The sequence below is a fragment of the Cyprinodon tularosa genome, unplaced genomic scaffold, assembly GCF_016077235.1.
Source record: "Cyprinodon tularosa strain WSP-4 unplaced genomic scaffold, ASM1607723v1 ctg697, whole genome shotgun sequence".
In the NCBI taxonomy this organism is placed as follows: Eukaryota; Metazoa; Chordata; class Actinopteri; order Cyprinodontiformes; family Cyprinodontidae; genus Cyprinodon; species Cyprinodon tularosa.
Window position 1 is genome coordinate 250697 of NW_024039448.1, and position 17653 is coordinate 268349.

At 39.4% G+C, this 17653-nt stretch overlaps 1 protein-coding gene across 1 annotated transcript in view; it reads right to left on the bottom strand.

Annotated features, from left to right (window-relative positions):
* The window catches only part of LOC119771963 (xylosyltransferase 1-like), a 46061-nt gene that overhangs the window by 8484 nt on the left and 19924 nt on the right, over window positions 1-17653 (bottom strand). The window contains exons 5-8 of the mRNA XM_038268187.1: window positions 15632-15712; window positions 14580-14796; window positions 12513-12689; window positions 8186-8454 (exon numbers count right to left, since the gene is read on the bottom strand). Of these exons, the coding sequence (XP_038124115.1) occupies window positions 8186-8454; window positions 12513-12689; window positions 14580-14796; window positions 15632-15712 (744 nt within the window). The remainder of the gene's footprint in view (window positions 1-8185; window positions 8455-12512; window positions 12690-14579; window positions 14797-15631; window positions 15713-17653) is intronic.

Sequence of the window (17653 nt, forward strand, 5' to 3'; positions counted from 1 at the left end):
ACAATAATGTCCACAGAATCGGCTCCCTTGTTTATTATATTTAATTAATTCATCATTTTAAGGTTGGCTACCTATGTAAATATTATTTAGTATCATAATTATTAGACTTAGACTTGACTTTATTAATCGCTTGGGATTACTCCCTTCGGGAAATTATATTTCCAGTAGCAGGAAAAATTGCACATACAAGAAAATAGAGGATGTTTAGACACAGTATATACAATAAAAAAAAATTTTATTTTAATTTTTTAAATTTTTTTTTTTTAGACTTAGAATTTATTTACTTATTTTTTTTAATAAAACTTTTGTCATTACTACCTCCAGCTACATGGCTACATGTCATCAGAACTTAGGTTTTTACTCATTTTAATGGGTGGAACCAAACAGTGTTTCGTATTTCTGAACATTAATGCTGTAATCAAATTGGCACCGCTGCTTTTATCAGTATTCAATGAATCCTTGGAAAATGGATTATTACCACCAACCTTGACACAAGCCACTATTGCTCTCCTTCTTAAGAAGGACAAGGATCCAACCTCATGTGGTTCATACAGGCCATTATCTCTGCTTAATGCCGATGTAAAGGTGTTGGCTAAAGTAATTGCATCCCGTTTAGAGAATGTGCTTCCTGATATTATATCCGAGGAGCAAAATGGTTTTATAAAGGGACGTCAATTGTTTTTTAATGTCCGTACACTTTTCAATGTAATTTACTCTAAACATTCGGCTGAACTTCCTGAACTTGTGATTTCTTTAGATGCCGAAAAGGCATTCGATAGGGTGGTGTGGGAGTACTTGTTTGCGGTTTTAAAGAAATTCGGTTTTGGCGACAAATTTATCTCTTGGATCCGCCTCCTTTATTCATCCCCTAAGGCCAGTGTCCATACCAATGATGCTTATTCTGATTATTTTGCCCTTGGACGTGGGTGTCGCCAGGGTTGTCCTTTATCGCCTTTGCTCTTTGCCATTGCTATCGAGCCTTTGTCTATTACATTAAGATCCTCCTCCTTATTTAAAGGAATCACCCGCAATCGAATTGAATATAAATTATCGCTGTATGCGGATGATTTGTTATTATATATAACCGATCCTACATCTTCTATTCCTGCTGTCTTAAGTATTTTGGAGAACTTCAGCACCTTTTCAGGTTATAAATTGAATCTGGCAAAAAGTGAGTGTTTCCCTATTAACACTGCAGCATGTCATATTCAACAGTCAGATTTACCTTTTCAATTCAGTCCATCAGGGTTTAAATACTTAGGTATTAATGTGACACGTTCTCTGTCTAGCCTTGCATCTGCTAATTTCACTCCCCTTATCTCAAAGATTACATCCGATATTCAGAGATGGGGTAACCTCCCCCTTTCACTAATTGGCAGGATCAATGTTGTTAAAATGAACATTTTACCAAAATTTTTGTTTTTATTCCAGTCCGTTCCTCTTTTTCTGCCAAAACATTTTTTTGTTTCACTGGATAAGATAATTTGCTCTTTTATCTGGGGTGGGAAACCACCTAGGGTTCGTAAAGCTTTACTGCAGCGATGCAAACTTAGTGGGGGGCTTGCATTACCCAATTTTCTAACTTACTATTGGGCTGCTCACATCCATAAAATTTGCTACTGGTTAAAATCTCCTCTATCCTCTTGGTGCAAATTGGAACTATCATCCTGTAGGGGGTCCTCTATACCTGCTTTACTTTATTCCTCTTTACCTACAAGGCCTTCTCTATATACCGATAATCCAGTGGTTCTTAATACTCTCAAAATCTGGTACCAATTTCGACGGCACTTTAAATTTGTGGCTGCATCTACCTTGGGTCCTTTAAATAGCAACCATCTATTTCCTCCATCACTTTTGGACTCGACATTTTCAGAGTGGCATGACAAGGGTATTACACAGCTTAGATTTTTATATGTAGAGGGTGTTTTTGATAGTTTTACCAATTTGTCATCTCGTTATAACCTCCCTATTACTCACTTGTTTCGCTATTTTCAAACTCGCAATTTTGTGGCGAAGTGTTTCCCTAATTTCCCCTCTCTACCTCCAGAACACCAGTGGGAAACCATGCTTTCTTTTGTTCCTCATCATAGAGGAATCATTTCAAAGCTGTATGATATCATCTTAACTTTTGGCAACCACTCTAATGCTAAACTTAAGTGTACATGGGAGGGGGAACTGGGAATACAAATACATGAGGAGTCCTGGAAACAGGCCATAGAAAGGGTACGAACTACCACCTCTTGTGCTCGTCTTGGACTTATTCAATTTAAGGTCTTACACAGGGCACATTTCTCCAAGTCAAGATTATCTGAACTGTATCCAGATGTGGAAGACAAATGTGATAAATGTCATGGCTCTCCTTCTCACCTTAGCCACATGTTCTTTCTTTGTCCTGATTTGAAAAGTTTCTGGGCGGATTATTTTACTATTATGTCCTCTGTTCTTGGGGTAAACCTTCAGCCTTGTCCTCTGATTGCTATATTTGGTATTCCTAACCCCTCAATTGCACTTAACCCTACAAAAAAGGACATTATAGCTTTCACATCCTTACTAGCAAGACGTTCCTTACTATTACACTGGAAGTCTGCCAGATATCCTTCTATCTCTCTATGGCTCAAAGATGTCATGTTTTTTCTGAAACTTGAAAAAATTAAATTCACAATGAGAGGATGTACAGTCAAATTTTTCCACAAATGGCAACCTTTTATTTCTTATTTTACTAATTTGGACGTTTTACCCAATTGAATGTGTGTCTGTTTTTGTTGTATTTTTTATTTATTTTTTTTTATATATATATTGAACAGATAACCAGTACTATGTTTGTTTGTTGTGTTGAGCCGGGTGGGGGGTGGTTCATTGTTTACCACACGGCACTGTAATTCAATTTAATTATTTTCTTCTACTTTATTATTAGAGTGGGTTTTTGCTTTGTTTTTGTGTAGTTATCCTCGTTTTTTCTGAGTGTATATGTTTCCGTGTGCATATGCATGTGTTAAGGAAAAAAAAAAAAAAGGGAAAATGTAAATTGTATTTCTATGATTGAAAACATTATAATGTGTTTTTCCAATAAAAATATGTGGAAAAAAAAAAAATTAATGCTGTAATCATTGTAGATCACCTGCAATCCCCAAAAAAACTAAAAAACCTTGGACGTGCCATTTACTAGCCTCGTGAGAGCCATCCTTATCTCGCGAGCATTCAAGGTTTCACTCGCAGATCAGTCTGGAGTCTCTCCGTTAAAGAAAATTTGGAGCCGTTCACCAAACGAACGTCCAATCAGTGTTGGCTTTGAGGCGGGTTGAGGTGTGACGCAACGTGAAGCGCGACAGTTCAGTCTAAAGAACATGGCGGCTTCAGCCGATGAAAGTAGCGTTAGCGTGGCTATCGAGCAAGTTTTATGGGAATTACAGAGTATTTCTTCACTGAAAGAAGAGCAAAACACTGCTCTGGAGGCTTTTCTCAGAGGAAAAGATGTTTTTGCTCTTCTCCCGACTGGTTTCAGCAAGAGTTTGATCTATCAATTGGCTCCTCTTCGTCGTCGCTCTGTTAGTACGTCATATGCTTCGTTGATCTGATTGGTTTATTTGGCCCGTCTATCACCAACATAGGCCAATCAGCTAACCAGTATTTTTGCCCCTTCCCAAAATTACTTCAACGGAAGGTTTCCAGATAGATATGCGGAGCAAATCCATCTGGCGGAGTCAGGTTAACCATTTACTGCTCCTCCTCTGGAATCTTGGAAGTTCAGATCCAAATTTTTTTCATTTCACACAGATAGATTGAAGCAAGTCCTTATACATAAAAAGTGGATCAATGACGAAGCCTGTAGGTAGTCAAAGAAAGCCATCCCACCCAAGAACAGAACCTGGTCTATTTGTTGGAGTTTGTTATAAATCTAATGGCAGAATGATGAACTGTGTTGGTCTTGTGAAGGTTGCCATAGTCCAACACAAATTAAAAATGGGCACTGATGAGTTGCTTTGTTAGATTAAAAGAAAAGCATTACAACAGATGAAAGAGATTTAACTCATGCAAAATTTTTGATTACATTGCAGCCTTTCTGCAGGTTCATAAATATAATCAAAAACCAGATGTTCATTATTGCATCTTCCTTTTTTACATTAGTCAATCAACTACATCACCTCTGATTATATTGATTAAAGCTACAATCCATGAGATCAGCACTCTGACTATTTTTGGGCATTGCTTGAATTTGAACAATTCTGGCTCCTGTCGGTTCTTGATTCTGATACTTAGAATCATAAAGGTTTACATGTTATAAATGAGCTGACTACCTGACTTCTGTCTGGATGAAAGGATCTAAACTTCTAACTTTGTGTGAACATCACTATAAATCAGGCATCCCCAAACTCGGTCCTCGAGGGCCGCTGTCCTGCAGGTTTCAGATGTTTCTCTGCTCCAGCACAGCTGATTTTAATTGATAGTTGCAGGACAGCGGCCCTCGAGGACTGAGTTTGGTGATGCCTGCTATAAATGATCACATAGTTGTTTTCAACCAGTTTATAAATATCAAACCTATGAACTCTGATATAATATAAACTACGGATGGAAAATTAAAGAATTCAATAATTGTTGGAGAATTGAAGGGTTGGAACCAGTTCTGATCAATTCTCAAGGCCCAAACTTAACTTTGACACTTAAATAAAAGGAGCAGCGAGGAAAATCTCCAAACAGACTGCTGGATTTTTATTTGAGCTCCGAATTCTGAAACCACTCCGTCTCCAATGATAAGTTCATGTCTGAGTAAAATAACTTAGGAAAGCGCTCGAGCTCCAGTGAAGGAGATTTTAGGATGTCCAGGAGTTTCCAAATACCTAGAGGTGAACCGCCTCTTCCTATGACGTAGTATGGTTAATGTTTTCACCTATCCAGACCAGGAAGAGGAAACTGTCCAGGAAAACCTCTAGAGGTGGCCACAGAATGAAGCCAACTGTTCTCTTTCTGTTAGTTTTGGACAGCTGGAGAACAGAAGCTGATATCCGAACATTTTGGTTTTCCACTTGCTGTCAGATCAGAACCGAAGAAGCCAACATCAAGTATGAGAGACGTTATGAATATTTAAAATAATGAGAAACTCAATAAACTATCTAGTTAAAGTGCTTTAAAGCATAAAAAGTGTTAGCCTTGCATTGAAGCAAGGAAAGAAGCCTCTAAAACTGTTGAAAGCATGAAGCTTTTGGCCATGACCTCCTATGAAGAGTTGAAGGTGTTTTTTAGACAGATTCATGCTGCTGTACACATGTTGAGGGAAACAAAGTGCTCCTTTTTAAGCAGCTGCTCCCCTCCTCTCCTCACACACGCTCCCTGTTGAGATGCCACCACCCATACTAACCACCAATCCCCACCCAAACCCCAGCAACAAGTACCTCCTTGTAGCGTCTGTGGGTCTCCACCCACAGCAAGCTCACAGAAACCCTGACTAAGCAGGAAAAACCCAGTTAGAGCAGAAACTGAAGCCTGGCTGTGCTTCAGTACAAGCAGGCCTTATCTTCATATTTAATTTGGACCAAATAAACTTTGCTGTGGTGAGTTTAGTGGAAAGATGCATCCCATTGATCCCTCCTCCTTCTCTCCAGCAGGCTAGAACAGAGCAGCTTCTGTTTAAACCCCTGATTTTTAAGGTTTCTGCACACTGAGCTAAACTACTTCATCTGAGAAAATATAAAAACTGAAAAGAAAGTTTCTTGAAAAATGAAAATCTTGCATCAGAAGTTTTCAACAGGGACGTTCTGTTATGACAGAAAATCATGAGGAAACCTGCTGACTTAAACATTGCTGGCAAAACGTCACCATCTCCATCACAAGGAGAGTCGGTCACAAGTCATCACTAAGCAAGCGGCTGCTCACTGTGTAACTGGAAGGAAAAAGTTTGAATAAAAAAAAAGAGCAGCAACAATAGGGTATGACTTTTCCCTCTAAAAAGCTCTAAGAAATCAGAGCTTTAAGGCCCCGTCCACACGAAGACGTTCCCTGGCCTAAACGCACAAATTTTTCACCAAACCAGCCTCTCATCCACACGAAGCCGGCGTTTCGGGGGTCTGTAAACGATCTTTTTTTTATTCAGCCTTCAGAGTGGGAAGATTTCGAAACGCCGTTTTCGCGTTTCCATCTTTACGCTCTAACCGCATATTTTTTTTTACACGCATGCGTCATAGCGTCGCCTCTAAACACGCATGCGTGACCAGTATCACAACAACAATGGCGCCGTTGCTGCTAATGCTACTCACCCTGCTGTCGGGCTTACAACAGAATCTTCTTCTTCTGGAATATCTCCAGGAAGAACAGAGCAATATCGACCACATAGTTCAGCACCTGAATTTGACTTAACCACGAAAATAGACCCGCAGGGCAACCATGTATAAATATTAGTGCGCATGCCCAACATTTCGTCGCTTATTTTTGCTTTGGCACCACAGCGCCACTTACAGGCCTGGCATACATTTTGCAGCGTTTTCATGCATTCGTGTGGACGCTCACATTTATTTTACGTCTCCGTCCTTACGGCACACGTTTTGGAAAATATCAGCGTTCCGTGTTCGTTTTGACTTCGTGTGGACGGGGCCTAAAATCCTCTGAACACAGACAGATCCAGAACATGGATTATTACACGTGTTAATCTGCTCCTGAACAGTCTGAGATAATATGGAAACGTTGAGTAACACACCCTGTACCAGAAAATTACAAATAACTTCACACAAGCTACATATAGAGATGCTGATTTAATTTTCATTTCTTTGTTGCTTGTGTGCACTGACCACAGTACCAATACCAATAGCATTTCTAACCTAACTGTTACCCCTCGACTGCTCTTTCTGCACTTCTACTTCTTTGAATGTATTGCCACATTGTTGATAAATGTAAAATTGTGTCTGCTTTATAAGTCACTTTGGATAAAAAACATCCGCTAAATGCATAAACATAAACCTGCTTTGATTACTGTGGTTACTCTACTATGGATCTACCTGCAATCACGCCTGACCTTAACCCTGCAGAGAATCTATAACCTTTGATTAAGAAAGAAGGAAGTCTGTTATTAAAAGAAAAGTCCAGTTAGCCAATGGATCATTATTTACACCTAAAACTAAAACATTTGCGGTGATTTAATGAATTTAGCGTTAAACAGCAAAAAAATGAAACTTTTTATTTCATCGCGATCACTTAGTCTGGGAACGGCCATTTTTGCCCAAAGATAGTAACACCTTGCCAACTTGAAGAGGGAAGATTTACCATTGGACTTCTGGGCAGAGAAAAAATGCTTAATTAATCTGTTAATCTCTGCTTTGCATAGTGCACTGGTCGACGCCATCATGGATAACAGCGCGTTGTGACAAACACCAGATACAGCACTGGGACTTGATCAACAGCCGATACCGCACCGTGACGTCATAAACCAGTAGGTGGCAGTAGTATTCTTTGACAAACATGGATGCCTCCAGTAAAGCACATTCACATGAAAATTACTGTTAATTAAAACCAGTTATTTATTGAAAACTGCGATGGACTGGCGACCTGTCTAGGGTGTACCCCGCCTCTCGGCCATTGACTGCTGGAAATAGGCACCAGCACCCCTTGCAACCCCCAATTGGGACAAACGTGTCAGATAATGGATGGATGGATGGATTTATTAAAAGTATGTAATAATTTCATATTTAAAGTACTTTTAGAAGTTTGTATTCTGAATGTAACTGAACTTTTCCTTTAAATCAACTTCCTGAACCCCACACAGGACTGATGCAGTAAAGGCCAAAACAGCCCCAACCGAGACCTGAGTGAATATACTGCCTAATGAGAAGACATTCACATTAACAGGCAGAAATCCTTTTACTGGTCTGATAATGAGAATAATTAGATTTAATGCTGTAAACCAAAATGATCTAATTCATTATTCTTTATTTACAAAATCTATTAAATACATCCGTTTCTCCTGTTATAGATAATTATATAAATTAACTTTTGGATGATGATGCAGATGTATTTGACTCAATAAAATTAGATTTTTTTGTAGGGTAAAAATGGACCTAAATTGGGTTTTTGCCTGAATATTTAAGCTGTGGATTAACAGGATGCTTCATGGATCTTTGTGTTTTTAAGACATAAATTCATTTTAATCAAGAAACATGAGAGAAGGAGGAAGATGTTTTACGTCTTCTCCACCTTCTTGTACCTGCAGCTGTGGTCGTTGGGATGTCCCTGCAGCGACCCGGCAGCACGGCTCAGTCCCATACGGGAAAAGGCGTGGAAGTGGCTGAGAGTGGAGTCGGACAGGCTGGAGAGTCCGTCCGTCTCCTGGTCATAGATGTTCTCCCAGTAGGCCTGGAGACCCGGGGTGCTGGACGGATACGCTCTGAACAGGAAGGCGTCCAGCTGGCTGATGATCTCCTGGCTGACGCTGGCCTCAAACTTCCGGGCGAAGAAGGTGGGCCTGGAGGCTTGCTGTGGTCAAAGACGATTAGACTCATTTCAGTCACAAAAATTCAACAGAACATCATCATTTAAAGGGATTTATCTATTTTCCTTTCAGTTTGTTTCATGTTTTTTTGTAGACAGTGTGTGTTTCTCTGTACATGTTGTACGTGTGTGGCTCAGAGTCTGACATTCAGCCACCTCTCACTGTCCAACCCCAACATTAGAATAATACCAGCCCTGAAAACCGCAGCGGCTGTGAGCTACAAGGATCCCAAAATACCTGCAGCCTCGGGGCTACAGCTGCTTCCAGGATTAGAACCTCTTATAGAATCCGTCCACAGACCCTGACCTCAGATCCGCCACTACAAAGACCCTGGAGCCAGCTAAACGCAGCACTGCTAATTTGTGAATACGGTGCTATTCTGGGCTTCTACAGTGACCCCAAAAGGAACAAATCTACTATATCTGAACACTTCAACGAACTGGATGTTTAAAGGATTTCTGCTGTTCTTCAGTGCTTCAGGGTTAAATGCCATCTTTATTTTTACGCTCTCATAATAAAGAGTGTATATTGCTCTGATCATCCAATCCTCGAAAACCACAACACTGAGCGGGGTTCTTATATTACAGATGATGTTGGCAAAATGTCCAGGTCCAGAATCATGGGCAGAACTTTTCTAGTTCTCTTCAAGGTTAAAAATGTAGCTCCCAATCCAAATTTAAATTAAATTAAAAATATATGAAAAGTAATTAGCTGAATAGTTAGTGTTGAATATAGCCCTTTATTTAGTATAAAACTGTATTTTGTGCATATTTCTTATGATTTAGTTTCAAATTTTGTTTGTAATTGTAAATCATTTAAACAATTTCTTTTTAAAGCTTTTTTTTTTCTTTCCTTCCCCCCATAAAAGTTGTTTTTTAAAAAATACTTAATTTCTATTATAAAATTGACAAATGAATCACCTAATTTTTTATTTGGAATGTTTTTTTTTTTTTACTTATGCAGCAAAAGCAGACATTTTGAATGAGTTTTTTTTTTGAATAATTTATTTTGCCCCGTATTAAAAGTGCATTGTGCAAGTTTAGAAGGTTAATACATTTTCTCTTTCCAACACATCCAATTATCATCGACCGATAAGTAAAATGAGCTTTCCTCTATTTACCACAGTTGCCCCTATGGGCTTCATTAATCAGTTTATGAAGGAGTGATTCAGGCTGAATCTGTGACGCAGTGTGAACTCTTGTTCTCAGGCCAAGTGCACCTCAAACTCAATCTGAGAATCCACATAAGAGTAAGAAAATATACTTTTTTTCTAGTGCAATAAAAATGGTTGAATTGGAGTCTCACTGGTGATGGAATAAAGAGGCTTTCAAAAAGTAGGGAGCCCCGAACCTCTTATTGAGCTGGTTTAATGTTACCTTTTCTAACATAGACAGTATTCATGGATAAGTGCTCCTACTTTTATTTTGTCTGTCTGCCTCTGTCTCCCTGACACTCATTCGCCTCGCCAGACAGCCGCATACACTGAGCCTGGTTCTGCTGGAGATTTCTTCCTGTTAAAAGGGAGTTTTTCTCTCCACTGTCGCTGCATGCATGCTCAGTGTGATGAATTGCTGCAGTCAGTGACACAATGTCTTCACATGTTCATCCAGGAGAAATGAATCCGACAAAGTCAATTACTGAATACAGGCAGCTCCTTCTTTTAAAATAGAGAACATTTAACTGGGTTTACTGTATGATCTGATACAGTCATCTCTGTAAAGTTCCTTAGGATGACATGTGTTGTGAATTGGTGCTATATAAACAAACTGAATTGAATAGATCTGCTCTGGGAATGAAAAGAATCCACAGTTGTCCCTCTTCTTGCTAAAAAGTAAGAAATCCTGTTTAGAATAACTTCAATACTTTCTTACCCAGGATGACATCATGCCTCTAAACAAAAGACCTGTGTGTTGCTGCAGCAGACTGTGGAGTTTTCCTCTTCTCCCGTGAAATGACACCAGTGCTCAACACTAGTGTCATTTCCAAAAACAACCCAATGTGAATTCTTACTTTAAGGAAAAGTTTTTTAAACCAAATACTGCAGCTGAACGTAAGCTTTGGATTGATCTTTTGCTTTAGATGAAGGTAAATAGCTGTAACTTAACTTTTTTATTATTTTGAATTTGTTTTTTGGGTTTTCTTTTATAAATTATTTTACGTTTTCAAGATTAGATTAGTTCCGTTTTCCAGTCCTTTCCATATGTCCAGAATGATACAGTGGGGCAAAAAAGTATTTAGTCAGCCACCAATAGTGCAAGTTCTCCCACTCAAAAAAATGAGAGAGGCCGGTAATTTTCATCATAAACATACCTCAACTATGAGAGACAAAATGAGAAAAAAATATCCAGAAAATCACATTGTCTGATTTTTAAAGAATTTATTTGCAAAATATGGTGGAAAATAAGTATTTGGTCAGTTACAAACAAGCAAGATTTCTGGCTCTCACAGACCTGTAACTTCTTCTGTAAGAGGCTCCTCTGGCCTCCACTCGTTACCTTCATTAATGGCACCTGTTTGAACCCGTTATCAGTATAAAAGACACCTGTCCACAACCTCAAACAGTCACACTCTAAACTCCACCATGGCCAAAACTAGAGAGCTGTCAAAGGACACCCGGAACTAAATTATAGACCTGCACCAGGCTGGGAAGTCTGAATCTGCAATAGGTAAACAGCTTGGTGTGAAGAAATCAACTGTGGGATCAATTATTAGAAAATGGAAAACATACAAGACCACTGATAATCTTCCTCGATCTGGGGCTCCACGCAAGATCTCACCCCGTGGGTCAAAATGATCACAAGAACGGTGAGTAAAAATCCCAGAAGCACACGGGGGGACCTAGTGAATGACCTGCAGAGAGCTGGGACCAAAGTAACAAAGGCTACCATCAGTAACACACTACGCCGCCAGGGACTCAAATCCTGCAGTGCCAGACGTGTCCCCCTGCTTAAGCCAGTACATGTCAAGGCCCGTCTCAAGTTTGCTAGAGAGCATTTGGATGATCCAGACGATGACTGGGAGAATATCATATGGTCAGATGAAACCAAAATAGAACTTTTTGGTAAAAACTCTACTCGTCGTGTTTGGAGGAGAGAGAATGCTGAGTTGCATCCAAAGAACACCATACCTACAGTGAAGCATGGGGGTGGAAACATCATGCTTTGGGGCTGTTTTTCTGCTAAGGGACCAGGACGACATTCTTTCCTTCAACCGTGTGAAGGAAAGAATGAATGGGGCCATGTATCGTCACATTTTGAGTGAAAACCTCCTTCCATCAGCAAGGGCATTGAAGATGAAACGTGGCTGGGTCTTTCAGCATGACAATGATCCCAAACACACCGCCCGGGTAACGAAGGAGTGGCTTCGTAAGAAGCATTTCAAGGTCCTGGAGTGGCCTAGCCAGTCTCCAGATCTCAACCCCATAGAAAATCTTTGGAGGGAGTTGAAAGTCCGTGTTGCCCAGCGACAGCCCCAGAACATCACTGCTCTAGAGGAGATCTGCATGGAGGAATGGGCCAAAATACCAGCAACAGTGTGTGAAAACCTTGTGAAGACTTACAGAAAATGTTTGATCTCTGTCATTGCCAACAAAGGGTATATAACAAAGTATTGAGATTAACTTTTGTTATTGACCAAATACTTATTTTCCACCATATTTTGCAAATAAATTCTTTAAAAATCAGACAATGTGATTTTCTGGATTTTTTTTTCTCATTTTGTTTCTCACAGTTGAGGTATATCTATGATGAAAATTACCGGCCTCTCTCATCTTTTTAAGTGGGAGAACTTGCACTATTGGTGGCTGACTAAATACTTTTTTAGGTGGGCAGTTTCAAACATCTGGAATACGCTGTTCAAACACACAGCGAGAAGCATCGCTATACAGAGTTACTCACACTGAGATCACCAACCAACTGGTTAATTAGCTTAAAACCAAACAGCACAAACAAAACGCTTAAAGACCATATCTATCCTAAACAGCAAAATTTTATTTCATCAGATTTTAACTGATAGCAGGAAAAGTAGGCAGCTGGAATCTCACCTGGAATCGCGGCAGATCTGAGGGCTTGAAGTCATTTGGAGAGCAGCCACACCAGTCCACTATGTGCTTGTACTGGCACTTACATCCCAGCTTGCGGTTCCAGTTGGTGAGCCTCAGGTTGTTGTCCACCATGGTCTCACAGTGGACGCTGTTTTCCAGAACGGTGTGGAAAAAAGACTGAGAGAAGGATAAACATGTCTTTATATCACCGACCAAAACAAGACAAAAAAACTCCTAAGGAGATTCCTGTTTCCAATTTCATTTTCTCATTTTTATAATACACTTTTACAGTATATAATAATAATGCTTACTTTGGCTGAATGTGGCTCCAAAATTTCACTGTATTTCATTTTAAAATATGCTGTTTATCTTTTAGCCACAAGGGGCGCTAGACCTGTGACTTTTTTCAGCTTTTTGATTGTCATTACACTGTCACAAGTACAGAGCAACAAAATGAATTTTCTGCATTTAACCCATCCCCTTGATGAGTGGTGGGCTGCCACTGTGCGGCGCCCGGGGAGCAGCATGGGGTTAAGGGTCCAGCTCAGGGACTGTGGTCTGTGTGAGTGGGGCTTGAACCTCTGGAACCCATTTTGGACCAGCAGAAAATACTATATCATAAAACGAAAGTATATTTGATCAGATAAAATTAAATCTGTTTTGTTCCTTAACAATTTATTGAGGGTTAGCTCTCATGTTTAAAGGTATAATGGAGGATTTTTGCAAATTGAAAAGACCCGCCCTATCCACCTTTAAAAAAATGCACATGCACAACCCTGTACCCGCTCCCGAGAGGGAACGCCTATTAAACGTGTGCGAAAGCTTGCAGGAGCCCATTTCTCCTCATGCACGCTCTCTTTAAAAGTTGCTATGTGCATTGCTCATACAAGGTAGCTTTCCGAAATAAGATGTGCAATTCTTCTACTATGTCAGACTGACCACTGTACATAGGAAAATGGGGACGAGCATGTAGGATAGCCTTACCTAAACAGATCACCAGGTTGATTGACAATTAGGGGGACCACTTATTTTGATGATCCACCCATAAAAAGAAAATCCTCCACTATACCTTTAAGGGAACTTCTGACATGTGTTCTGGTTGACATCACTAAATCTGTGATGGATCCGACCCTTTAGACTTAAAAAGGTGGGTTTTGGAGAAGAGCTGCCAGGATTAAAAAGCCTCAAATGATGCATATTGGCCATAAAAATCATAATATGTCTTAAAATAAACTAAAACTTCTATAGAAATGTTATGTTGTGTTGCTTAAATATTGCCAATTTGTATTCAAAGATTTAAAAGATACTTTGATAGAAATTAAAACTATTTCTGTTTTTACAAATAATTTATTTTATGATCATATCATAGAAATAAAAAATTGATAATCGAGATAATTTTTGTTTTATTAGATTTTTAAAGACCAAATGAATGGGTAAATCTATTACTTCTATTACTTATAAAATAACTATTTTCTCTTCATTAAAACTCTTCTTTATTACATTATTTTACTTTCTTATAACTATTAAAAATTTATAACATCATTAACTTCACCAACTAACATGATTTCCGGATTTACATTTTTACGTTTAGTTTTCTACCCATTAAAAAATATGGTTTAACTTAATAAATGTTAAACCAAAATATTTTACTGGAAACGTTTGGTTTTCAATCAAATCAAATGTGGATTATTAAATTTGCATCACAACTAGGGTATAAAAATTGTTCCCTTTTCCAACCTCACATTGTTTAATTATTCTTTCTAGATATTATTTTTTTTAATAAAACACACTTTTAAAATTAACCAATAACCCCCCCAAAACCTTTTTTGTTATTATTCTTATATATCATATAATAAAAAAGTTTATTAAAGCCTTATATATTTTCAGTTTTATATAATAAATGTTCTTCTTAATGAAAAAAAAGATATGCAACTTAATGATAAAAGGATAAAAGGTCTTAAAAACACAAAATGATAAAAGGACCAAAACAATTAGTTTAAACTTGTTTGTGATAAAATGATTCCTGGTTTCACAGATCATCTTATGAAGGGTCTGTGGGTCTGGTACCTCGGCTGGTAGCAGCGTGTAGGCGTAGAAGCGTTTCATGTTGCTGACCAGATCGTCCTTGGAATTCACTACATAATCCACAAACGGCCGACTGAGCAGGAACCAGTCGGAGCCTCCATCCACGGATACGCCCTCCGGGATCTTGCGGTCTCCAAGACGCCACATGTGTGTGTCGCACTCGTAGAAGACCCGGTCCAGACCCTGCTTACGGATGAAGCTGGGAAGAAACAAAGCAGCCTGGAGTTACAGTACGACACGTCCAACATTTTACTGATCTGAGGAGAAAAGGTTAAAGGAGCAAAGCAGAAAAAACACAAACTTTCTTCCAAAAAGATTTTGCTTTTTGTCCTTGGAGAAAGAAAGTTACCACAATTCTTGTTGTTTCTAATGTTTTTCACCCTTTTTAAACTGCATGAACAGCAGCTAAATGGAAATAATACCTGTTTCTTTTAAAAGGAAACTGCATACCTAGAACCAGAACTAAACATGGAGAAGCAGCATTTAGTTCCTATGCTCCATTTATCTGGAACAAATTTCCAGAAAACTTTAAAAGTACGGAAAGCCTAAATTTCTTCAAATCAAGACTAAAAACACATTTGTTTATAATTGCCTTCGACTGTTCTAGTTAAAAAGTTCACCTGAGTTAGTTCAACTTTCTTATTTTCTTTAGTCCAACTGTTTTTAATGTTCTTTTTGGTTTCTGCATTTTGTATTTTATTTATATATTTATTTTTTTCCTACTTGCTTTGATTCTGTTTTATTTTCCTATATTTTAAATCATGTAAAACACTTTGCATTGTCTATGTACTGAATTGTGCTTGCCTTGCCTTTTAAAAATTGTTTTAAGAATGCATTTTAGGGATCTGCTGCTGGGCCAATCCCTGATTTATCTATGGACTTTGCTGCAAACTATCAACAGATACTGAAAATTAACAGATGTTTATACAGCTTTAATGTTTCAAATCCCTGTTGATCAAATTTAAAAGAAGACATTCAGCAAATGTGACAAAAAACTGAAAAGAGTTAAGAAAAGAAGGTTCCTGGTTTCTTACCGAGCATTGTCTCTGCCATGAGATTTGATAAAGTTCATGTTGCGGTATCTGGAGAGGAATGCCACCAGCTGGTCGTTGGTCCTAAGGAGGAGCAGCAGAATATTAACAATCCATTTCCAGGGAAAAATTAACCTGATCAATCAGGAAGTGAGAAAAACAAGATCAAGCAGACAATAAATACATAGAATAAAAAAATAAACTAAGAATAATCTACATAATATTTCAATTTGAATAATAGATTCCATAACACATTCCAGCTGGGTTGTTACAACTACAATTTTAGGCTATTTGTAAATTTATGTTCCTAACTTCATAACAAAAAAGTTAGTAAATGAAATTTAAATCAGCCTCACAAAGAATTAAGGACCTGCCCAGGGTACACCACTCATCTGGCCCACAGACTGCCTTATGATGGATGGATGGATGGATGGATGGATGGATTGACCGATGGATTGACAAATGGAGGGTGGATGAAAGGACGGATAGACGGATGGATGGATGGACGGATGGATCGACAAATGGAGGATGGATGGACGGACGGACAGACGGATGGATGGATGAAGGATGGATGGATGGATGGATGGATGGATGGATTGACCGATGGATTGACAAATGGAGGGTGGATGAAAGGACGGATAGACGGATGGATGGATGGACGGATGGATCGACAAATGGAGGATGGATGGACGGACGGACAGACGGATGGATGAAGGATGGATGGATGGATGGATGGATGGATGGATTGACAAATGGAGGATGGATGGACGGACGGACAGACGGATGGATGGATGAAGGATGGATGGATGGATGGATGGACGGATGGATCGACAAATGGAGGATGGATGGACGGACGGACAGACGGATGGATGGATGAAGGATGGATGGATGAATGGATGGATGGATTGACCGATGGATTGACAAATGGAGGGTGGATGAATGGACGGATAGACGGATGAATGGACGGATCGACGGACGGAAGGATGGACGGATGGATCGACAAATGGAGGATGGATGGACGGACGCACAGACAGATGGATGGATGAAGGATGGATGGATGGATGGATGGATGGACGGACGGACAGACAGATGGATGGATGAAGGATGGATGGATGGATGGATGGATGGATGGATCGACCGATGGATTGACAAATGGAGGGTGGATGGATGGATGGATGGATGGATCGACCGATGGATTGACAAATGGAGGGTGGATGGATGGACGAATGGACGAATGGATCGACAAATGGAGGATGGATGGACGGACGGACAGACGGATGGATGGATGAAGGATGGATGGATGGATGGACGAACGGATGGATGGACGAATGAAGGATGGATGGATGGATGGATGGACGAACGGATGGATGGACGAATGAAGGATGGATGGATGGATGGATGGACGAATGAAGGATGGATGGACGAGACAAAATTATTTTAACCTGGCTGTGGATCCGCCTTTGTTAAAGCTTTCCTTCTCACCAGTAAAGCAGCAGTCATGATGTAATGTGTTTACATGTAGGCTACAACCTCAGGATGGAAGTAAACTTGGTGAAACCCCACAGCTGTTTTCTTCCAGACTTTAAAGTGGAGTTTATCTTTAATGGTCTCAACTATAACAGGATACGACCTCATTTGAAGGAAGCGTCTTCCATTAAAGGGAAGCGTGTTTCCTTGTTTGGTCAAAGCTGGACTGATTTGTTTCACCGACTGCTGAGTGAAGCCTGATGAGGAAACTGATGACTCAAAGAGATATTGGTCTGATGAGACAGGACCGCCGGTTGGTTATTCCTGATTACATCCGATTACTGTCTGCAGTGGTTGCTGTGTGACTCTGCTGTTGTGAAGATGGAAAAGAAACGGAAAATGGATGTTCTGGTTGTTCTGTCTTTACGAAATAGGACCCTCTTTCTTTCTTTTCCAAATCTGTCTGAAGGAAATCTGAAAATTATAAATTAGAGCACAAATATCTGTTTTTATTTCTTGTTCCATTCTCTATAAGTACATCTCCAATGTAGACATTTC